This window comes from Colossoma macropomum, unplaced genomic scaffold, assembly GCF_904425465.1.
Source record: "Colossoma macropomum unplaced genomic scaffold, Colossoma_macropomum, whole genome shotgun sequence".
NCBI classification, from domain to species: domain Eukaryota; kingdom Metazoa; phylum Chordata; class Actinopteri; order Characiformes; family Serrasalmidae; genus Colossoma; species Colossoma macropomum.
The window spans coordinates 11,346,979-11,371,727 of record NW_023494785.1 but is presented as its reverse complement, the minus strand read 5'-3'; the positions used below and the strand labels follow the sequence as shown (position 1 = coordinate 11,371,727).

Below are 24,749 nucleotides of genomic sequence, written 5' to 3'. Positions count from 1 at the left end.
GTGTTTGTAACACAACTGTTCAAAAGTTTGAAATCACTTGTCATATTAATAACTTCTTTTATTTAGTAATAGACTGAAATACACATCAGAAGGTATAAAGATGTTTTATTCAATAGATTATAGTCTAACTTTTCTAGGGGAAACTAAAATGTTATTCAATTTTAAATAGTTAACTGTAATTATCTATTTATTGTAAGATAAAAATCTGACCACCACTCTTCAAACAAGAGATTTCATTTTATACATTTATATTTTGTAGCTTCAATAAAATTGAGCTACATATTAATGAAAACAGTGATTCCAAACTTTTGAATGGTAGCAGATGTAGCACAAAGGTCAGTCTAATGACCGGACTAGAGGGTTCTTCCCTGTCATCTATCACTGCGGCTACACAGAAGGACACTATCAGGCTAACCTTGCAAACTCAGATCCTTGCATGTCCTTACTTTTGAGTGACAGGTGATATATTTGGCGGATTCGGTGAAATGAGTTGTGTCTGCTGAAGACTCTCTTTCTGACAAGATTCAGTACGTGCTGTCAGTCAGGTCCTCACCTTGGTGCTTTTTTTCACAAGCACCTTCCTGGCGCTCCAGACACAGGCCATACATCACTGTGTGGCTTGCCGTTCTGTTAAATGGGAGGTCATGCGGCATCTATGGTGTCATTTAGAGTGACAGAAATGGCCCATGTAATGACGTCTTATCGTTCATACCGGCGTGCCAACTTTTGAAATGTGTTTACCTGACAAAAATAAACTGACAAGTGAAAAGATGGCGAACGGAAGAGCAGCACTTCAATATATTTTTAACAAGAAAAAAATATATATAAAAACAGAAACAGAAAACCAGAAGACAGAAAATATGACAATTTGTCAAGCCTGCCGATAGTGACGTCCCCCATATTCCCCATGCCAAACTTTTCTGTGACTTCTCCGCGTTGCTCATCTGTCCTGTTTGTGCTGCTGGGGCTGAAAGCTCAAGCCCTTGAAGTGCTACAGTTTTAGAAACTCTTTCATGCTGGCGCTGGAGATATTCATGATCATGCAGGCTTTTCTGAAAGACTGTGTCAGAGTCTGCTGGGGGAGGCAAGTGTGGCAAGTAGGGCAGAGTGAACAGACAGTGTGTGCATGAGAGCGGGAGAGGGAGAGAGAGAGGTGAGAGTGGGAGAGAGACACATCTGCATAAACAGGACCAGCCTGAGGAGGATGGAGAGAAGCAACTACAGAGCGAGGAGGAGAGGGAAGCAGAACGTACTCCTCAAGCATGCTGTTCAAAGTTGCAGTGGTGTGGCGGAAAGGTCCACTGAGAATTGGCAGCTACGACAGTGAAAGAATTGAACTGCCAATTCCAATTGTGCAATGGGAAGAAAAAAATGCTGTTGAGTTTGTGGGGAAATACCTGTGAGAAATCATGCAGGATCAGACCGAATAGTGTCTGAGAGTGAGAATGACACTAAGCCTTAATTACAGAACCAAACAGCCATGGAGGGATGGTTTGCTTCGGTGCCATGTGTGTCTATACATCCATGCAACATAGCCATGAGTGTGCATACATGCTATAGATAGTATGTTGGAGTTTATGTAGTGAAAGCTCATAACTGTGCAAATAAAAATGTGTGTGAAAGTACAGGAAAACACTATAGATACTGAAGTTAGCTTGTGCATATGCATGTATGCATGTATGTCTGTAATATGAGAATCAAGTACCTTGATTTTCACTGTTACTTTTCTATTAAGTGAGAAACAAATACCTGCAAAGGTTCTGTTAACAAAAAATGACTATTCACTACTAGTTTAGGTATATTTAGCTTCAACATTCAGCTTTGCGTTCAAGTGTCTTCCTATGTACGGAGAGCAGGTTTTGTCTAAATAATGACTGACAGTTTTCTTTTGTAAACTATTATTAAAGCACATATTGCAACTCTTCTGACCTCAAAGATAGTTTGAACATCAGTGCTGTTGAGTGCTGACATCAAAACAAGGTAGAAAGTGTCAGAGTTTTCAGTTTTGCTTTTGCACAGAAGAAACAGTGAAATCTAAACAATCTAATACTACTATAATATAAAAATATCATAAAAAGCTATGTGCCTCCAGAGTTTTGGTGTATATCCATGTGTGTAATTCCTTACCCATCATTCTTCCAGTGATGGTGGGTCGGGGGCTCAGGGTGTCATCCAGACCCTCTATGGCTCCGGGGTAGAGTGAATGTGAGATGCGCCGCTCCAGCTCCTCGTGAGGTCGGCCCAGCGGCACATCGGATGCTGAGGGGTTTTCTGGAGCGTCCTCCTGTGAGAAGAAACACCATGTCAGCAAAATAAATAACAAAACCACACACATACACATATTGAGGTTTTTGTTTACAGTAGCTTCTTTTAGGAACAAAGGAAAGTCCAGAATAAAACGACCAACACTGAAATCTGAACTGTCCAAAATATACTTCATTGTCGGTTATCAGTAATAAAAGTACACTGTAATTTTGTTTTAATTATTTCTCATTCATAACTTAATAAAACAAGCAGTGAAATTCTGCCAAATGTGCAGATTTTCAACTTTCAATTAACTATACATAGAAAAGTGTAGAAAAAGTGTAGAAAAATGTTGGAAGTCCTGTAGATACAGCATGTTGATATAATTCCATATGTAACAATGCAATTACATTTAAATAACACAGTAAAATGACAATAATAATTCTTGACTTCTAAGAGGTAGCTCACAAATACATATACAAATAACAACCATCGAGTTAGCTTTCAACATCAGTGAGAGCCCAGGACTGCATTAAACAGAACCAGGATTTTTTGCTGTAACATTATGTTCCAGTCAAAGAACACAACATAGATTTCCAATAGCCTTTCAGGCAGTTCCTCTGATGTCAGGCCTTGCTAAAGAGACTGTGACATTTGCTAAGGGGTCAATGTATTGCATTAATGATCCCAAAACAAACTGGACACTTTCACTTTTGTCAGTCTTCAGCACAGGCCTTACGAACGTGACAAGGAAAAGGGTCCATCACTTTACACTAATGGGAAGACAGAGTGGCTCTCCAAAGGCCATTCTGAACATTACAGTGACAATAGCCTTCAATGGGGCACTGAATGTCAGAAGGAGTCTGAACTCTGCCGTGACAAATCCAAGTGCGCTGGATTTCTTATGGCAGCAGAAAGTGAAGATGATCATCACACTGTATAATTATACTGTAGGTATTTTGAAATCTCAGAACCTCAATGAAATCTAAATGGGAAATCTAAATGTCAAATTTCAAGTATCTTGTGAGAAAAGTATTTGCAAATGCGGAATAAGACAAGATGTCCACAGAGAACAATATGAATTGCTCTTAGCAGTTTGCTCCCTCCATTATGAAATACAGCTTCCATGTGTCATTTTCCCTTAAGCATGTAACATACTGGTTATGAATGAAGGGACACTGGACAGACATTGGGTGGTGATGTAAACTGAACAGGCTCCATAAACTGGCAACTTCAATAACTGGCCGAGAGCGGTGGGAAGAGGCAGTGGGCGGGAGTCAACTGGGTCTGAGTAGATGCCACTCTAGTGTGAAACGGAGAAGGAAAGAACACTGCCAGCTTCACTCAACGCAGTAGAATCCCTCATGTGAGGCCAGTGGAAAGAGGAATGCAGAGAAGCACCTGCTAATGATATTTAATACCCTCTATGGAAACACCTGTGAAATCCCAGTAGTGATGTGTGTGAAGCCTCATGGTGAGAAAAAGGGCCCACTCTGATTGGCTGTCATCTTCACTAGAGCTGCACATCACTGCTTAAAGATGATGAAAAACATCCTGTGGAAGCAGATCAGCATAGAAAAGTTAACGGAGGATCACTCTCTGCGTTTGAGTTCCAGGAAACAAAAGCGCTCCTGGATTTCTTCTCCACACTTTCCCAGAGGGGAATTCCTGCCACAGTGTTGAAGGGCATTCATATTCTTAAAAGGGCTGAGAGAAGTTTCTATCAGAACCTCGAATCCTCAACTTCACTCGAGGGAGTGACTACAAAACTGTGAACTTCAAGCTGTGTGGAATCCTGAGAAGCATGTTCAATCTTTTGTGACTCTTTTGGCAAAGATGTATTCCCATCATTCACAAGTATGAACTGATTACATAACTATTTATAAATGTAACATTGTTTAACCCTTCAAGACAGAATGCTGCCGACACGTTCAAGACATGCATGGTATGTCTGAAAATAAATAACTTTACAATTGTTAGAGATACAAACTTCAAATTCCCTGTTAAAGTAGAGAAGTTAAGCTTTCTGACAATATGACACGTGGCATTCAATAGCTTGGCAGACTTAAATAACCATCCAGCAGATCCAATCACAGCAGGAATTCAGCTTCAGAGACCCTCCCACATTCCCATGCCTTTGTTTTGACATGTGACTGCTGACTTAGTGGTTGTAAGTTTAAATGCAACTAGTAAATTCCAGCGCGACTTTTGAAAATTTCAATTTCGTCTTTGATTTAAGAAAAAAGAAAACAAAGATTTTTCATGCTGAAATACTACGAACGCTTTTCAAGGGTAGTAATGACAAAGTCAAAGACACTTGACAAGTGTGTTGAGCATGTACAGTTAAATAGCAGAACACATCACCTGCAAGTGTGTAAACACTGACTAACAGCGCTGAGATAAATGATCACAGGTGAGTACCTAAAAGACAACAGATGCTTGTAACTTAAATAAGTTTTCATTGTCTTTTTTGGTAATAATGTGAAAAATAAATCTGGTTTTGAACTTTTGTTTTACGTATTACTTGTTTTTCTGATACAGATAACTTCATAACAGTGTAATATATCACCAAGTTACAATTAAAAGTTTAAAGACATGCCCGGCCAGCCACTTTCAGGCTTATGTTTTAAAGGGTCATCCACTAAAGAAATATACATTATTATCAATTAGCCATCTATAATCATTTAATCACTGTCTGTATATGCCCCCAGCAAATGACTCCATTCATCCGCAATCTCTTTTAAAGTAAATGCTAGTTAATATGAACTTAGGGCAAACTGCTAGAGACAATCCATGTAGACTCCACGTGAGAGTTTGAGGGGGTTCCATTTTAAATGTAACACATCCCACAATTCCTTTGGCAAATGAGCACTTATGCTAAACATGTACGAGTCTGGCAGGGTGGAGGGCAAGCTTAAAAAGAAATGAGACGAGAACACAATATCACAAGATATTGATTGGAACAAGACAAAGAGTGTCACTGATGCAAAGCACAGTGGAAATTTAACTAATGTGCCAACAGCTCCCCTATGAGGAGAATGTTTAGCCTGCTAAATGTGAGTGAGTGAGTGAATTACATGCCAGCTAAATGAGGTGCTTCTCACCTAAAAAAAGGACTGAACTTAAATGCTATGAGCATAGCACTGCTTTTTTTTCCCCTCTCAATCTGCTCCTCTATACTGTAATCTATAGGCTATAGCAGTACATAGTAATCTAAACCAGAAGCCTTTAACAAGCAGCTGCCCTGTGAAAGAAAATACGCCAAACGACTGTAGAACGAGCAGGTAAAAGAATGGGCAGACCAAGACAAAGACTGTGACGAAAACACTGCTTTGTAGAAACAAACATCATGTGAACATCTACGATGAAGCTGTAGGTCATATCAGTGTTCTGAAGGCGATGGTCTGGAGCCTCTAGGATGACACTGGCAGAAGCATTAGCCAGGGGACCCTGGGCTATTTAATATAGATGAGATATTTAATGAAGTCTGGGGATGAAGACTTATCTAGGCAGGCTTGATAAGAAAACCAGGCTACCGTGGCATGGACCGGGTCAACGCAATTACAACAGAGCCTGCTGAAGACGGCACAGTCGGCCTTATTGTAAAGCCCTCACCGCAGTCTGCGCTGGCCTCATTGAGCTTTCAATTGTAAGACCAGGATTTGTTTTATGAATCTTTTCTCTCACGTCCTTAATCTGTTGGCGGATGGAGAATGAGATCTGATAAAATATTAGCTTTTATGCCAAAGAAGGGATGAGGTTTTAGAAACAGACAGAGAGAGAGACCAAGATAGAGAGAGACTGTGTTTGTGCGGGAGAGCATAAATGAAAGAGAGCATATATTTCACAAAGGACAAGGAGGATGATAGAGCTAAGCTTGAGTAATAATGCTTATGGGACACTCCGATCTTAACAGTGAAGTGCTCCAGAGTGAAGGCGGTGCAGATAGAGCATTGTGCTGCATTTATTTGGCCCATTCCAATCTTAATCTTCCCTAATCTACTGCTCTCTCAGAGTGGATTAACAGAGTGGATTAAGATAGCACCATCTAGAGAGAGCCTCATTATAAAGTCCTGACATTCCATACTGAATGTTTTCATTCTGGTGCCCCTTGTTAGTAACAAGCCATGGTGCCTTGTAAAAAATCAGATAATAATCCATTCCAGTGGTTCAGAAACTGTGGTATGCATACCCGTGATGGCATGCAGAGTGCCCCCAGGTGGAAATTTGCGTGCAAAGTGTGGAATTAAAAATGTGCTAATTAAAATGTGTGTAAATGCTTCATCTGTAACCTTAAGATACATCATTTTCATGTTTTCTGTTTTAATAAAATAAGCTGAATGTCTGAAAAGAAGCTAACATATTTAGTAATGTCAATCCTGAACTCTCATATTTGAGTGTGCATGTCACAGCAGCCCCCTGTCACCTTCTGGGGACACTACATGTGGACATGTCTTTCTGGGATTGGGCCACCAGCTCCAGACCCACCCTGCCTGTGCCCATGCTTGATAACCTACACCTGTGGTTCATGACTCATTTACTTTTATATACCACATATACCATGCGATTTGGCTTAACTCCTTGCAAAGTCTTGTCATTGGATTGCGCAGTTGTGAGTCATTTATTGTCTTTAACTCTCAATAACACTGACTAATTTGATCCTTGTTCTTTGGCTACTTCTATAATGTTCCTGCTTGCTTGCACATTTGCATACATTTTGCAAACTCACACATGATTTCTCTCTATACAGTATAGTCGAGTACACATAGAACAAAACCAGTTTTAGTGTTTGCCAAGGATGAAATAAAAAGAGAACTCTTTAAAATTCCAAATGAATCAGGAAGATCTTAATTGTGGAAACATTATGACCTGGTTGTTACATCAGACAGTAAGCACAATGGTCATGTACAACGCAGAACTTGCAATGGTATTTTGAGCCATGACTGCAGGCACTGTTGTCTTCTCAGCGACACATTTATCTTGGAAGCAGCCGTCCTGCATCAACTACAGCAGCCAGAATCAAATGTGCGTGTCAAAGTGCCTGCTTGCACCAGTTAAGTCGGTGTTGGCTACAGCAAAAACTCAACTTTCAGATTAGTGTAAGGTTGATTTGTTAGTTCAGTGCCTTGGAATCAATTCAAGCACTGTAAAACCACATCTGTGATAATCCATCTCTATTAGTGCATGAGAGAGGGGTTCTGGTCAGGTTTGGGTTAAAATTTAGCAGTATCAGTCAGGCCTGGTCGGGACTGAAAGGGGTGAGTATGGGTCATGTTCAGGATTTAGATTGATAGGAGGATGTAATGTAATGGTAACTGGCACTGGATACTTTGCTAAATTACTGATAATTGTGGTCAACAGTAGCAGGAACGCTCAGAAGCTACTCTGCTTCTTTGTACAGCTTCTTCCTTTAAGTGCAATTGCCGCAGTCAATACCGCAGGAGCTGGAGAGAGCTAAAAAGTTGGGCCATGAAGATGAAACAGCATCACATGTTGAGGCTTGCACCAACGCAATGGCTGCCTGAGCATCTCAGCACTGTTTATGAGGCTTTAATCCAGCTGCCCTCTCTTCTTCTCCGGCTGTAATTACAGGCCTTAAGCCGTCACATCCAGTCTGTGCTAGGGCCAGCCTTACACAGGCTCAGGCACATTCATTAGCCCTTGCCATCACATCACTGCATCCTTTCATCCATTCTTGTTTGTCACTCTCCCTCATACCCTTCTTTTCTCTCACTCCTTCTTACATGAATTTCTCTCACTCTTTCATCCCTGTATTAGTATTAGCATAGTAACATGCACGGATGCTAGTGGATTACAGCTAATACTGTGCTCTTTAAGTGGATCATCACTGGCTTCCAGACCTCAGCGCTGCTAAAGGAATGGATCACAGAATGTTTGAGGGAGGATTCATTTACTTTGAAGAATTTCAGTGGAGGCATCATCTCCTGGTCAAATCATCTGACACTGCACATTTCCTGACTGAAATCAGAATCACAATCATTATGCCAAATATGTTACACATACAATAATAATAATATAATAATACTAGAAACAATATAGTAAATTATCGCATTATGTTACAGAGGAGTTGTACTGTAATACAGTAAGGGAGGTTTGTTGGTTTCAGTGACTCCATGATCGCTGTGTAGAACTGGATCATCAGGCTTTGTGGCGAGTTGAATTTCTTCACAGTTGTCTCAGGAAGAACATTCTCTGCTGTGCTTTCTTGGCTATGAAGACTGTGCTCCTCTTCCACTTCAGGTTCCTGAAATCCACCACCATCTCTACAGTCCTTTGTGTGTTCAGTATCAGGTGGTTGCGGCTGCACCAGGACACGAGCTGCTCAACTTTGTTTCTGTAGGCAGATTCATCACTGGTGGTTGTGAACATCCGAAAACTTCAGGATCTTCACAGCTTTTTCCTTGGAAACGCAGTCGTTGGTGTAAAGACTGAAGACACGGGTTGAGCAGTGAAGTCCGGCTTGTTGCTGGCTGCATCTGGATGTGTCTCTGCAGGCATCTCCCTGTGCTGCATCCAGAGAGGCATTCTGGCTCAATACTAATAACTAGCCATAATTTACTGGCCACGCTGATTGATAGCACTCTCAAGACACCATCGATCAGGCCTTTCCTTCTGCGGGATGGCCTCGTGTAGGAGCTTTGCTATTTCCTTCCTCATGTCAACTCACATCATCATCATACTGCCATGACCCTCATCGCTTCATCTGTATGCACACCATTGGCTGTGTATCCCTTTATGTAACTCTTTCATTCAAAGAAAGCTTTTCTCTGCTCTGTGAATTAGCGCTACCCTTTTTGGAAGGAAAGGAGACAGAGGATCACTTTTTGGCCTGTCAGTCATCCAATACAGCCTATGTTTGTGGGTATTCTGAATGTCCTTGGGGTGTATCTGATACAAACGCGCGCACACACACACACACCCAGCATGAGCATGAAAATGCTACCACAGAGAGAAAATAATAATAATAAAAATACATAAACTTAGTGTTGTAAGCATAAGTCATCCTTACTTTGATGGATTTCAATTTCCTCCTTTATTCCTGATATAACTGTCTGATTTTGTTAAGTCCTGCCTTCTGCTTTGCCAAAAAAAAAAAAAAAAAACAAAAACCAAATAATTCAATAAAATGACTTTACATTATTTTAGTAATTTACCTTTAATAGACAGGATATTATCATAGCAAATAAAGGTTCATTGCAAACATAATATGTATTGTGAAACAGTTAATTTTGCCTAAAGAACATCAGCTCACTGACTTCACTTAGTTTTCTTTCAGTAGTTTCTAAGTAGATTATGCTTTCTGCCCTTTTTGTTCATAGGTCACAAACTGCAGGAACCTTATCAAAAGAGCAGGTTAGAGAAAAAAGGACAACGATAGAAATGGTTAGTAATCTATTTTGGCCAAGCACTCTGGCAGCAAAGTGCCTTTCTCAGAGTTCTGCTTACATAATTATAACAATTTTAGAGCCTTTCATGTGGTCAAGAGAGAGGAACATTCTGAATTAAAGTCTCACTTATGAGCCAACCCCTGCAGGGAATCCTCTCAACCTGCTGAGCTGTGTGGAACGATGGAGCATATATCTTCATTTCAATGAAAAATGTGACTTAAATTAGATTAAAAAGTGGACCACATTGCCTTTATGCATAACTCATAAGGATAGATGTCTCTGTTGTATGTAAATGCAGGCTTAGTGTGGGGGGGGGTGGGTTTCAGAGAGTGACAGAGGGATATCACTACTGATTTAGAGCAGCGGACAGGTGAGATATACAGACAGGGCAGTGTGGCGATCACAAAGGTTAACAGGAATGTCCACCCAGTGAAGCAAAGTAAGTGACAGGTCTTGACATTCCCTCCGTAAGCTTCATTAAAAATTTCTGCAACTCGGGCCTCAGTAGCCATTCTGTTGGTTCAGACTAGAAAGGATAGTTTTCACTGCCTTTGCACATCAATAAGCATTGGGCACTTAACATCCTGTCGCCGGTTTGTGGTTTGTCCCTCCCTCGACCACTATTGGTAGTGGTACTCATCAGTGCTGACCGGGGAGCCTTAGTGTTTTGGAGATGCTCTAACCCATTCGTCTGGGCATAAAAATTTGGCCCGTGTCAAAGCTCTAACCACTTAAATAACCAGGGCCCACTAGCGAGCCCAAAGTTCTATTACACACTTTTACAGCCAGTTTGAAATATAATCCCTTAGTTACTGAATAATAAGCCTTGGTATGTTATAAGCCTGAGATTTTAAGGGGTGAACCTAACTTGTATGGTTATCATTCCAACACTGCCGAAAATGCAAATTATTTTACACAGAAATATTTGAATTTCAAAGCGTAGCATCTTGTGACGATTCCACTCCTTACTCTATGTATTTTATTTTTCAACGGTTCTAGCAAATCATCTGGGTTTTAATTGCACTGTGAAATACTTTGCATGTTCCGGTTTAAACAATTTTTGCACTAAAAGCAGTTAACATACCATGGAAGAAGCTGATCAGAAACATGGGGTCAATCTGGTAGAGCGAGAGTGACGTCTTTAATCAATGCGGAACTATTCTGGCATAGTTAACACAGTAGAATTAGAACTTTTACTGCGCTTAATGCATGAGGTAATGTAGCTGTGTGACTTTTTTATTTAAATAACAGTTATGAACTAAAAATATATTCTCTCCAGGTGAAATGATTGTAATGTGCTTTTAAAACATACTTAAGGTACACAATTCGGCATTAAGGACAGTTTTGGGGTACAAGGGTACATTTATTATCTATGCACCTTAAGACACTCAAATGTACCTGTATAGCACCCTTTTTCTCACAGTGAAGCCTGTATCCAACAAACAACTAAAAGAGAAGGTAATACTGTGTCTGTATGTAAGAACGTTTCTCACATTATATGTTCTCCTGAAGATCTAAAGATAAACAGTGTTGTTCCAGCTAACTACAACACGTTGTGTCATCAGAAGAGGTAATAAATAAACGTACTTGGAAAGAAGAGCCTATTTTTTCACATGGAGGTTTGCCGGGGAATCAGTTCAGCAGCCTCCATGTACACAATGACGTGCTTTATCCTGACCTTGGAAGGCAACATATGAATTAAATGTACAGGCAGGAAATATGAATACACACAAACACTCTTCACTCATTCATACACTCAAGTACATACATACTCTTTATCGGAGTCAGAAACACATTCACAAACAAATACTACAGGTGTCAGAAAGATCATGCTACAGCTATAAATCATCAGTACACACAGATTGCAGTAGTGAGCAGCTCTAGCTCTGTTTGAGGTTTAAGGGTGTGAAAGGAGAAAATATCTAAATTCAGCATGCAAACAAAGAAAGGGCAAGCCAACCAAACAGTGACTCCAGCTACTCTGCTTTTCTGTGTAGGTGTGTGTGTGTGGTTTCTATAGATAACACAGGAAAAGTATCTGCAACAAAGTCGCAGCTATTTCTAAACCACACTAACAAACACCCGCATAATGTTTATCACCAAAAAACCTCAAACTAGAGCTTCACCCACTCAGAGAGCTTAACTGAGCCTGACGTCTCATTTCAAGCAAGGATTCAGGTTTAGGCTTCCACACAAGCCCTGAAGACAAACAAGAGGCATGAAAATAATAACGAAACGTAATAAATGGAACTAAATTAGTTTCTCATTTCAGTAATTCATGGCCAAAGGTCTTAACCTTTCAGTGGTGCACATAAAAAAAAATAAATAATAAAAAACCAAAGCAAAACCCAAAGCAGAAAACTATAACTTGTGCTTTGAGGCTGCTTTTAACAATTGAACTTTGACAACTTTACACATATGAGTTTGTGTTAAAAACTCATTAAAGATTAACAGGGAGAAAGACTGTTGCTGATGTATTTGTGCCCTGGCCCCATGTCTTAGTCTCTGTACCAGTGAGTAAAGGCTGAAGTCAGCAGCACAGAAATACCAAAATGATAAGTGCATTTTAAAGTACAGATAAGAAATTAATTGAATTGAAATGACTTTCCCAGAATTTTAATTGCGTGAACACATATGACATTATATTAATAGAAACCCCGCGATCGAAATTACAGGCTCTCTGAAGCATTGCTTCAATTATTGAGCGGGAGAAGAAATTGCAATGACCAATCATATATTACATCATTAAGTGGGTCAGGCCCATCCCTTCTGAAGCATAGGGCCGCTCCAATTACCAACAGCAGCCAGCGGAATGGGGCGAGAGATAGCCATGCTCTTCGAAATGGGCCTCCGCTCGCACAGCCAAAGGCTACCGAAAGGAAAGTCCATAGTTTCTTTCTGTTCATGACTAGTATCCAAGCTGAAGCTGTCATCATGTCACTATGCTGATTGGCCTTTTCCATCCTTAGGCCATGAAGAGCAATTAACTCCTTATTACAAGAGCACATTAGCTCAAAGCTAATAGCAGTCACTCTCCGTTTACAGGGTTCCAGTAGCTCAAAGTGACTGTCTAATGTGCACGCTCATAATTAGCATTCACAGTAAAAATCACTGCCAGTTAAGGAGTGTGTACGTGTGCTTTGTGTGTGTGTGTGTGTGAAGAGGAGGAAATGAAATCTTTAATATTGAAATCACAATAAAAAGTTGAACAATTCGAGTGTAATTTTCAAAAGCTAAAGTTTTAACGAGTTTTACATGTCATGAAATAATATAGTAATAACTTATATTTTAATAACCTAATAATGCAGAGCTTATAAACATGCATTCCACCACAATACATTAAGTGTTCAAGCTTCAAGCCCAAAGAAACAGGTAAGTTAGTCTTCCTGGCCTGGGAAAAAAGGGCTTTAATATATAAATAATCACATTTAAATTGCAATCGCAATCATAATTTGACATTTTCCCCAAATCCTTCAGCCCTACTTAAGAGTGCATTAGAAAGCAATTTGGACTAGGCAGAGGCCGCTTTGTTTGTTTAAGATGTGCTAGCACTCAACTTCAGGTTTCAAATAATTTGTGTGAAACTGTAAAAAAACAAAAAACAAAAAAAAATGTTCAAAATGATGAACAGAGCTCAAGATTTGTCAATAATAACTGAGATAAAAACAAATAAAATAAATATATTTAAAGAAAGAAAAAAAATCACCAATAATCGAAAAACATCTTTTTACATCTACCTTTTACAAGTTCAGTCATACTAAAAAAGGTAATACTGAATAAAATAAGTCATTATCAATGTGACGAGTGAAATCAAACTTTTGAATGTAGCGTATACTCCCCAGTATTCAAAAAGAAATTGCTTTTTCCCTTTCAGTTTTAAAATATGGAAAACAGAACTTCTGTTTTATTATAAAATGTACGAAAACACCCTGACAGACAGACAGACAGAAACACACACAGCCACAGACACTGACACCAGAAGCCACACAGCTGAGGACAAGGTATCATCCTCTACTATTTCTGCAAAAACAATCAGACATCATCTTCATCAGTCACATGGTAATGACAAGGCTGAAGGAGTACCCTCCCACCCCACCGGTCCCCATCCCCCACACTGCTCCCATTCCCCTACAGACACACAGACACATACATACACACCATTAACTACATGGTTATAACAGTGCTAAGGACAGAGTACCCCCCATACACTAGTGCACAGACACACACACATGCACACGCACAAACGGTCTGAGTGAGCAGACAGTGATGGATCTTATTCATCTGAATGTTGGCCTGTGTGCTCCTGAATGTGCTGCGTGTGACAGTGGCAAACTGCTGCTCATCACAAAACAGCACAGAGCCGCTATACCCTACAGCCAACACTCGCCCTCTCCTTTCTGTCTCGCTTTCTCTCTCAAACCACTTTTTCTTTTTTTCTTTACTGTCTCTCCCTCCTTCTGTGTGTGTGTGTCTCTCTCTCTCTCATTTTCTCTCCCTTCAAAAATGACTCAGCTTATTAAGATTCAGTGAAACAGTGATTTGGTGCACTAGGACAATCTGGATTAAGCGATGCAGGCCAGTTGATCTTGTTTTGATGGTGAGGAGGCAGGGGTCAACATAACTCCTGCTAAAATATGCCTATTATAACCTTATCAATGATACAGATTCTTTTTTTTTTTTTGCTGAATATGTAAGAAGTGATGTTTCTGTATTTTGAATCCACTATTTGTTTTGATTTAAACTTAGATGTAACTTTTGATCTTATAAGTCTAATGATTAATTAAATAAGCTGTCTCTCTTTCTCTCATCCCACAATGATCCTCACTCAAGCAGCAGGGGTCCAATCCTAGTGAAGTGCTCTGAGCTGGAGGCCTCTGATTGTGCTTGGGACAGATCTGGTTTATGCAGCAGGGCAAACAACCCAGCAAGCGTTTGACAGACAGATAAGAAGCGACCTTGCATCTGGGCACTTCTGGAGGCGACTGGTGACCTTGCTTGGAATGAGGGGGAATGATGTGTGTTGTGTGAATGTGTGTATGTGGGTGTATGATGAAACAGGAACGCAGCATGAGGTCCAGTCCAGCAAAGCGCTGGCAGCAAGAGGCACCAATCAAAAACAAAAAAACGCTAAACAGACCTGATCTAGACCAAGCAACACATTCTAACACGTGTGCATGCACTGACCCGTGGGGTGTGGGTGAGTGTGTTGGGATGCCTTTTTCTTTTTTGCTATCAGGTACAGGTATTCGCCACAGTTTCGTTAACAGGTATTAGCCACAGTGTCTTCTGATTGGCTGCAGTAGAGGGCATGGTAGGACAAGATGGAGTCATTGGCTGCTCTAGTCATTGTACTGGCGCCATCTATCCGCCCACCCACCAGACCAAACAGACTGTCTCTCAGATGGCTTGTGTTAGCTCGGATGTTACTTGTAAAGATCAATAATGAATGCTATGTATTTTGTTATATAATGTAAGTGTGAGTGTCCTGTTTTTTCCTGGTTCGTACAAGCAGCTAAAGCAACATTTGACTGACTGTGTGGTGTTTGATCACTCTGGTGATTGCAGTTTCACTGCTTTACAGCCCAATGCTGGGGGACTCTATATAAGCAGTGTTACCAATTTTACTGACAATGCTTTTCTATGGAGATTACATGAGTTGTGTGTGTCCAAGTGAATCCTTGTGTCAGGAAAGGCTGTACCTTAAAGTGGCTGAATTTACAAGTTAGAATGCGCCCCTGGATACTTTTTTTTTCTTCTTGTTTTTCTATTAATCCAATACACTACTGCTGAAAAGTTTAGAATAGCTCCACAAAGTTTGTAATCAGTTTTCAATAATATCAAACCAGTTCATACAACATTATCAAACTTCATAAATGATTCATAGGAACTAGTAACCAAAAAATAAAAAAAAAACAGTCTCAAAAATGATGAACTGTGCAGTATGATTCCACATGGCAAATAAAGCTGTTTAGCATTGAGAATGATATAGTAAAATTAATATCCATAGTGTCTTATAGCAAAGTAATGATCAAAGTCAATAACAATCCCTAGTAATTGTAGTATATAATTTATTATTAAATAACCTTTTATTTTAAAAATAAATTCTGAAGCCTGTTTAATATTATTCAGTATTATTATATTATTCAATATTAAACAATATTATTTTACATTGTAAAATAAATTAGATTAAAAAAAATACAAAATGCGTACTGATACAGCAAGTGATTCCCAATTTTTGATTGCACCTTCTATCATCAAATAATATCTTAAAAACTATGTACGTTTCTGAGATTCATAAGTTATAATGAATTATACAAGAAAAAATATTAAATATAAACACAAGTAAAGAAAAAAGAGAATGATAGAGAAGTGGAAGAAAAGAAAAATAAATAAATAAACACCAGTTGATATTTGATATTTCATAGAGCCAGCCCTTATCAGTTCATATCAGCATGAGCATTTCAGAAGCCGAATTGCTTTCGATCTCTCGCCTCGTTTCTCTTTCGCCTCATCTCTCTCACTCCCTCTAGCTCAACTCTGCTCTGGTCTGATAAGAACTCCTCAGTATAATTCACTTTTCCTGTAGTCGAACTCAACTATCTGCTCATGGCACGGAATTCTGTCCATCAATCAGGCACGCATATGACAGCCTGTTTTAGGTACAGTCCTGTCCCACACAGGAGAGCCAGGAGCACAGACTGTCCCCAGTCTCCTGAAATATCAGCCTGTGTGCACCCTAAGGCCACTTTAAGAACATTTTTCAAAAATCTATCAAAAATATCACTGATTTCAATGAGAATAATCCAGAGTCACCAACGCAGAGTAATGCACAAAAATTAAACTCCACTGTCTGTTCATCAGAAGAACATAACTATGCGTCAGCCAATAGGAGGAGGTCTGAGGCAGGGCTTCAGTCAGTAACATCAATGTTAAGCAAAATGGAAGAGGAACTAGTCACCATTATCAGCTTGGATCCAGAGCTATACAATCTTGATGATAGTCCTGCCTCAAACAATCAAGCCTGATAAAACTAGATATAACTAGTTACAATGAAATGCTAAAAACCATCTCGCTCAAATTAAACACTACTGGATTTTGAAGGCCAAAGAAATTGCTTGTTAAAAAAAAAAAGTTAACAAATTTACACTATATGTCCAAAAGTTCGTAGACACCCGCCCATCCGGAGTTTCTTCTGAAATTATTACTAAAAAGTTTGTCCCTCCTCTGCCTTAGTAACAGCCTCTACTCTTCTAGGAAAACTTTACAGTAGATGTTAGAACATTGCTGTGAGGATTTAACTGCATTCAGCCACAAGAACATCAGTGAGGTCAGGTACTGCTGTGGAATGATTAGTTCTAGATCACAAATGTCACTGCAACTCATCCCAAAAGTACTACATGGAGCTCCATCAATCCAGAAAATGTGAATCTGTTTCACAGCCCGATGCTCAGTGGCTTTATACATCTTTAGCTGATGCCTGGCATCAGACATGGTGACCTCAGGCTCATGTGCGGCTTCTCAGGGCATTCTACTCTACTCGAAATTCTTTTCTATGGAGATACAAGTTTTGTGTGCTCAACTGAACACTTATATCAGCAGTGGGTGCACCATAAAGTAGCTGAATTTACTAATTAGAAGGCGTGTCTGGATACCTTTGGACATTTAATGTAACAAAAAAACAACATGTTTTTGTGCTGGATAGTGAAACTGTCTGAGCTTCAGATGCACTTTCTGATGAGGGCTGACTGTAGCCAGCCAAACACTTAAGGCAGTATCTAGGGTTCAATCAGTGAAAATCATAGTGGGTAAACAACCATCTTATGATATCTCTCTCTCCCCCACACCTTACTCCTATCTCTCACACACACACTCACCTCATTCCTCTCGTTGACCCTCCTGGCCACTATGAGCTGGATCATGCCTCTCTTATTGCCTTCCACAGACATGGACTTGCGAAGAGTCTCCATGGCTTCCTGATTGGTTTTCCCAAGCAATGATTCTCCGTTCACAGCTATTAACTGGTCATTGACCCTCAACCGCCCATCCTGGGAACAGATACACAATAATAACATGGTTACAACATAATAAAGTATAGGAAGACATGCAAAACATAAAAACACGCAAAATGTCAGCTTTTTTAAAGAGTGAAAGATTTGTTACAATAGAAATCATGAAAATTGTTCTTCTTAGAGATTGTTATGCATGAACTACATTTACTAGCCTTTTAATTAGGAACTCCTACCTTGTTGAGAGTGCTGCCTCTAACTAATAAGCGACATAAGCAGGTGCTTAGGGCCACACGGCCATTACGGAGCAACTAAACAAATACTGGGTTATTACTGTACCGCTATGTTGTCCAAGAAGCTCAAGTGAGGTATAAAAGCAAGTTGATAATCATATCTCAAAATAGAATGCACATATCGGGAGCCAAAAAAATGGAAGAAAAAATGGCAGAAAAAGCTTACACACAAATATTTATTTGGTTTTATGAGTGTTGACGTTATCCTTTAGTGGATCTGGGTTCTGTTTAACAAAACAGGTTCAACTTAGACTGGCTTTCTGACTTAAGCCCATTTAACAACTGAAGTAACGCAGCGCCTGTGGTAATCCGGAGCTACTTTGCACCCCTTGTTATTTCACACCAGACGTGACAAATGCTGCGAAGTGAAAGCGCTTTCTATTTGTGTTCCATTTTCATGTAACACAAATGTCTGTATTGTCCGTTAATTGCTTAAAAGCCTAGATGACAAAGATATCAACAACAAAAACCTGTCTTACTGCTGTGACTGTTGCTAGCTTTCTCACAATGTGATGTAAAGCGATATGAAGGGGAGACGCATGTGGGTTTGCAGCATTAACCTACTCAAGGGATTTCCTTCACCTAATCAAAGAGTTAAATCTACATTTGTTGATTTGTTTATTAGCCTACACTTTATAGCATAACACTGCATTTCTTTACTGTTTCTGTCTAGAAACTGCTACTACGCCCGCACAGCACACACCAAAAATAGACCCAAAGTATATTTTTGAGCTTGATGCGTATGTCACTGTCCAGTGGGAAAGGTTACATTGATTAATATAGGAACATACTGCATGCGGCACCACATGTTTACCGCATTATGCTGTGCGGTTATCGTGTCTGGTGTGAAATGGCCTTCAGTTTTAGCTTCACAAAACCTCACACATAGATGTGGTTAACTTCTTTTACAACAGCAGTTAACAAGTTTCTCTGTTAATCCTGCTTTCAGCTCCCAAAAGCTTAGACTTTTGAAGTGCACCATTATTCATGTAATAAATTTATTGAAGTCATCCTCTACCCCTTTAATGGCCAATGTTTGACCACAGAATCACTGTTGGCTGGATATTTTTCGGTAGGTAGGTCAAACACTGACACAAACACCCCAGGAACACTACTATGCTTAATACACTTAAAACCAGCATGACACACATTACTATGTCAGCGTCACTGCTGTACTGAGAATGGACCACAACCCAAATAATAACTTCTCAGCGATGGTCCTTTAGTGGTCCCATGCCACTGATGTGCAAGACGGAAGGTGGCTGATAAATTGTGCAGTAACAGATGGGCTATAGTTAGTAACTGTAAACCTACAGAATCCACCTATATGGCAACTAAATTGTTCATTCAGGAACATTCAAGTCTTCTTGCCTTGCTGGCAGCTCCTCCGTTGATGATGGACTTGACAAAGATGCCCAAGTCTGCGTGGTTCTCTTTGGAGCGGTTGCCCTTGACGCTGACTCCTAATCCCGCAGAACCAGAGTCATTTAGAGGAATCTCAAAAGTCAAGAACTCCCTCGTTCCATCAGGAGTCAGCACCAAATCATCATCCTCTGCTTTCTACAGGGAGAAGGTGAGAGGGAGAGAGAGCGAGAGATAGAGACGGGGAAAAAAAGAGATATTCTTAAACATATTATTCCCACTTGACAAACATAATACATACTGCACCCGAGAGCACATTACGCACTCCAGAAAAGAGCTATCTTCTGACAATACAACAGCCAATATTTCACATACAGCACAGCACACCATTCAGGCTATTACTCCACTGAGCTTACTGTATGTTAAATTGATCACAAGTCATGAATGAAATACACAGCACACAATGATTCCCAGCTGAACATCTTGGAGGGCTTTAGGCAAGAGGTTCTGGTACACGTTGCTGTTGCATGAGCAAGAGAAAGAGAAAGATAAAGATAGCAAAGTCATGTGACAACATATGATGCTCCCACAGGGGCACTGCTGTGGAGTGGGTGAAGCCTCCTGCTGATCACAGCCCCAATCAAAGCTACACCCCTCTGAGCGCTGGGGAAAGCAGCAGCTGCAGGCAAAGCCTAGCACCTATAATAGGAGTAACTGGAGAGCAGGGGGCTCATGGGATACCTGCTGCCATCAAGACCCTTTAATTACACCCTCAGATAAAACACTGCTTTCATAATGGAATGTTTTAACCCCTAAATATCTAATGTTTATGTGGTTTGGAATTACTATTCTAATGTAATTACTAACTTAAGTATAGAGTACATTAGATATTGGATTACATTCATATTTGATTTATATTATGTATTCTGTAAATATGCACTTTTTCCTCTTGTGTTTTAATGTCTAAAGCAAGAAACATCTAAGAGATGCATTTCAAGACTGCATGAATAACAATAATCAAAATTCATCAAACCCAAAACAAAAAATAGCCATTTTTCTACTTACAGACATAAATGTGGTATCAATTGAAAATTTAGAATCTGCACTTTCAACAGAATTTCTCCATTTCTCACAATAGAAGTCATAATTAATATTAAATTACTACATTCTTTTGCTAATCTAAGGGTTACTTTCAAGGGGCTCTCTGGCTAAAAAAAATGAATAAACTTTGTTTCATCTGTTGAAAATCTGCATACTTGCCTCCTATAGTGGTATCAAAATAGTCCCAAAAGTGAGAATTCCTGGTTTAAATACTTGGAAAACCCCCTTCTGATGATGTGTCTTAAAGGGGGCGGGGCTTTTGAAAAGCTACAAGCGCTTTGGGGCGGATACTTGAGGGTGGATTGTTTAAAGGAAGAAGAAGAGAGAAGGAGGCAAGATGTCCACTGTTACTGCTATAAAGCTGAATATCTCGCCTGTCTTTAACAGCTTCTACATCAGAGGATCTCCTTTTTGCTCATGGGAAGGGGAGGGTGTTTCCCAAAGGTTGTATTTATGTGATGCATGTTGGGTATTGTAGTAAGAAAACACTGACAGAAGAAAACACAAAAAAGACATGAAATCATGAACTCTGTCAAACCAGTAAGGCCAAGGGATGCAGTGCTGAGCTACAGAACATCACACAATGCTAACGTTAGGCTGGAATGCCTCTTTCAGATGTAGCAGTCAACTGGTGAACTGTTTGGTGTGATAAATAATGAAGCAATCTGAGTTCTGCTGGGGTCATTTTCAGCACTTTTTTCACCACACACACACACCTGGAGGAAGCTAGGTGTTTGGCCTTTACAGCTGCAGAGTGTGGGGAAGCTTGCAAGGAGGTGGAGTTATTAGGATGCAGCCAAGCATTCAGGTGAAGCCCTTATCTCCTTCCTCCTCACAATACACCCCTCTCTCTCTCCCTCTCTTTCTCTCTCTCTTTCTCTCTCTCTCTCTCTCTCTCTCACACACACACACATACAAACACACACAGTTCATTGCATCATTTCAGCTCATCCACTACCATCATACTCCACTACGGTTGTCATGGCAACCCACATGGTTCTTCTCAGACAATAACTGGACTCAGGTAAAGCCAGTGTGGTTGCCATCCCCGACACATCAGGTCATCCTCTCCTCTGTTAGTATACGATTCACATGCTCTCACTCTACTATTGAGCTTTTGGGGGCATGGCACACTCAAAAACCCTGCACTCTCTTTCTCTCTCCAGTGCACCATTCACTGCACTCCTCGCCTGATGCAACTATGAGCTTTCAGCGATGACTCAGGTGTGAAGTTTCAGGGCTGATGTAACTCTGAGCTTTCAGAGATGATGCTATGCCAGGTTTTGGGAAAGCACCACTGTATGTAGTCACATACACAGAGCCAACGTTCATGATGTGCCAACGTTCATGAGGTTTCAGAGGTGACAATCAGGTTTCAGGGGGTGGCAGCAATGTGAGGAGTCATGGATGATGGCTAAGGTTTTAGGGCTGATGCTCAAATGAGATTTTTGGGCTAAGACTGGTGTGGATCAGGGACAATGCCTTTGAGGTTTTAGAGATGAAGGCAATGTAAAGTTTTAGAGCTAAAGCTCATGACATTTTGGAGATGAAGTTGGATGGGTGGGGTTTCAGTGCTAACGCTCATGACGTTTTGGAGATGAAGATGGGGTGGAGTTTCAAGGCAGATGCTCGTGAGGTTTTGTAGATGAAAGTGGGATGAGGTTTCAGAGCTGATGCTTGTGAGATGAAGGCAGAGTGAGATTCAATGGCCAGTGTGGATGAGTTTTCTGGGATGAAGGTGAGGGGAGGCTTTAGGTCAATGTTCCTGGGATTTCGGAGATGACAACAAGGTGAGGTGTCATGGCTGAACATTTGTGAGATTTCAGAAATGACAGTGGCGTGCAGCCTCAGAGACTATGCTGGCGTAAAATTTTAAGACTGATGCTAGTGTGAATGGAGTTGACTTAAGGTACATCAAGGTGGCTTAAGAGAGAGCTTTTGAAAAGAAGGTCATCATCCGGAGATTCAAATGGTTCATAGTGACCTGTGCAGCCTTTGTCACTTTCAAGGCATTACAAAAATACAACTTTTCCAGAGGTTTCAGCATAAACACTAGACAGATCACTTATGAGTGCACACATTAACTCAATTCTGTATTAAAGCATTAAAATGCTACTTGTCATGACTGTGGACTGTAGTACTAACATAGGGGGCCAGGCATACTTGTGTATATAAAGCAAATGGCTCAAAACCGTATTAAACTTATCCTACATAAGAACACAGTTTTAAACTGAAGGGCTGATAACTATAATAAGTTGTGCTTATATGACCAAAACAAAAATATTGACAAAATGACTGTGATATACAATGATGGCTGTTTAATATTTTATATTCTAACGTTCTAAAGTTATATATAACACTCATTACTAGCCCAAGTTATAAGGAACATAAATATCATGACCAGGGCTAGCTTTAGCTCAAATGCTGTCCGTCTTATCGCTTGTAGATGTTTGCTTTCATCCTTTTGAAAGGACTGAATACCATTACCTTTAGCACACCTAATTTTTTAGTAGATGTATCTAACGACCCAGTTGCTTATGTGTCCTCAGTGTACAATTCAAAAACAATTCAAAAACATGCCTATTCAATCAGGAACTGAATTAAATGAATCCTATTTTACCCAACAGAATTATTTGAATCATTGTTGTTGTTTTTTATCTGTTTTTTAATGGTTTATCAGTTAATTATTTACATCCCTAACTGCAAAAACAACTAAAAAACATATCTAAACATAAGTTCCAATGCATGTATTTTCTTTAGGTCTTTTTTCCTTCAATGTGATATTTTGATCTGTGGTTTCAAAGACATGATAATTGTCAATTCTGTCTGATGTGCTTCTTTTGTCCTTGATAATGAAAGAACATCCTTCAAAAGACTTACATGCTGAACTCCAAAGGCACAGAGTAAGCGCTTCTTTTCAAGGTGTGTCAATGTCAGACTGAGACAGGGTGTGTGTGTGTGTGTGTGTGTGGTGTGTGTGTGTGTGTGTGTGTGTGAGAGAGAGAGAGAGAGAGAGAGAGAGAGAGAGAGAGAGAGAGAAAGAAGGGTGGAAAAGTCACTGAAAAACACACTGTGATCCCTTGACTCCAAACTGGATTCCTTGTATGAACTCTCTATTAAAGCATCCACACAGCTTTATTCACCAAGGGACAAAGACTTTCATACAGCACAGTCTGCATATACTCAAGTCTGCTCACTTTCACAAGCATTCTCAATGCCCAGTACACAGCACACACTCCATTTACACACATACATACACAGAAAATCTATCTGTCAGAGACTGCTGCACAGTGCAGTAATAAATGTATTCAATTTAATCAGGCTAGAGTGTGTGTGTGAGTGAGTGAGTGACTTAATGACACCTAACTTGCAGATCTAAATGCAGAAAAGACAGTTGATGTGGGAAAAACACACAACCTCTAAGACTTTTCTGACACGTCCTCGCCTGAAACAATTAGCGGCGTTTGCCTTTTTCTCCTCCTCTCCTGCCCGAACGGGGCGAAGACATAAAGGTCATTGGAAATGAATTTAAGTGCCTAAAAGAAATCAGTCAAGGATGTAATTGCGGAGAGGGCTTGTGCATGATAAGTATTGTAACATGAATTTTCCTGCCGCTGTTTCCCTGCCCCGACGACTGCAGATAAAGAGCGCATATTAAACACCTCAGACTAATGCACACTCCCAGCTTCCAGGTACAATGTGTGAGAGAGAGAGAGAGAGAGAGAGAGAGAAAGAGAAAGAGAAAGAGAAAGAGAAAGAGAGAGAGAGAGAGAGAGAGAGAGAGAGAGAGAGAGAGAGAGAGATCTGGTCACAGTGACTAAACAGAAAAGTCCTTATGATCGAAATAATTTCCAGCTTATTTTCTGATGAACTCAAGCAAGTCATGATTATCATTTTAGAGCTGGCCTTTGAGGGACAATGTTTAGGCAATGTTTTTCCACTCCTTAAAAGTTGCAATCGCTGCCAATAACAAAAGCATGTTGCGATTTGATATTAATTCACTCTAGTACCCAGTATACCACGATAGTACTGTTATCGTGGACATGCTGAAATACTATCACTGCAATTTAGTCAAACAAAGTGCAAATATCATCATTTGTTTAATGGCACAGGCCTATTAGCAGCTCAATAAAAAAGCAGAGAAATTTTCACATAAGTGTGAATTTGAAATGTCCAATCAAAACTAGAAGAGATGATTACTTGAATTTGATGATATCATTATGTGTACAGTCTTCTTTAGCATAGTGAAATACTATACTTTGCAGTTTGCCATGCTTTTACATTCCTTAACATCAACACAAACAAAGAAATGTGGAAAGTGCAAACTCAAATGT

The 24,749-nt window shown here is 40.0% G+C and overlaps 1 protein-coding gene across 2 annotated transcripts in view; it reads right to left on the bottom strand.

Moving 5' to 3' along the window:
* pard3aa (par-3 family cell polarity regulator alpha, a) overlaps positions 1–24,749 on the bottom strand; it is a 505,838-nt gene that overhangs the window by 206,939 nt on the left and 274,150 nt on the right. For both annotated transcript variants that reach the window (XM_036582761.1, XM_036582769.1), the window contains exons 12-14: positions 19,324–19,512; positions 17,528–17,698; positions 2,128–2,284 (exon numbers count right to left, since the gene is read on the bottom strand). In XM_036582761.1, coding sequence (XP_036438654.1) covers positions 2,128–2,284; positions 17,528–17,698; positions 19,324–19,512 — 517 coding nt within the window. The remainder of the gene's footprint in view (positions 1–2,127; positions 2,285–17,527; positions 17,699–19,323; positions 19,513–24,749) is intronic.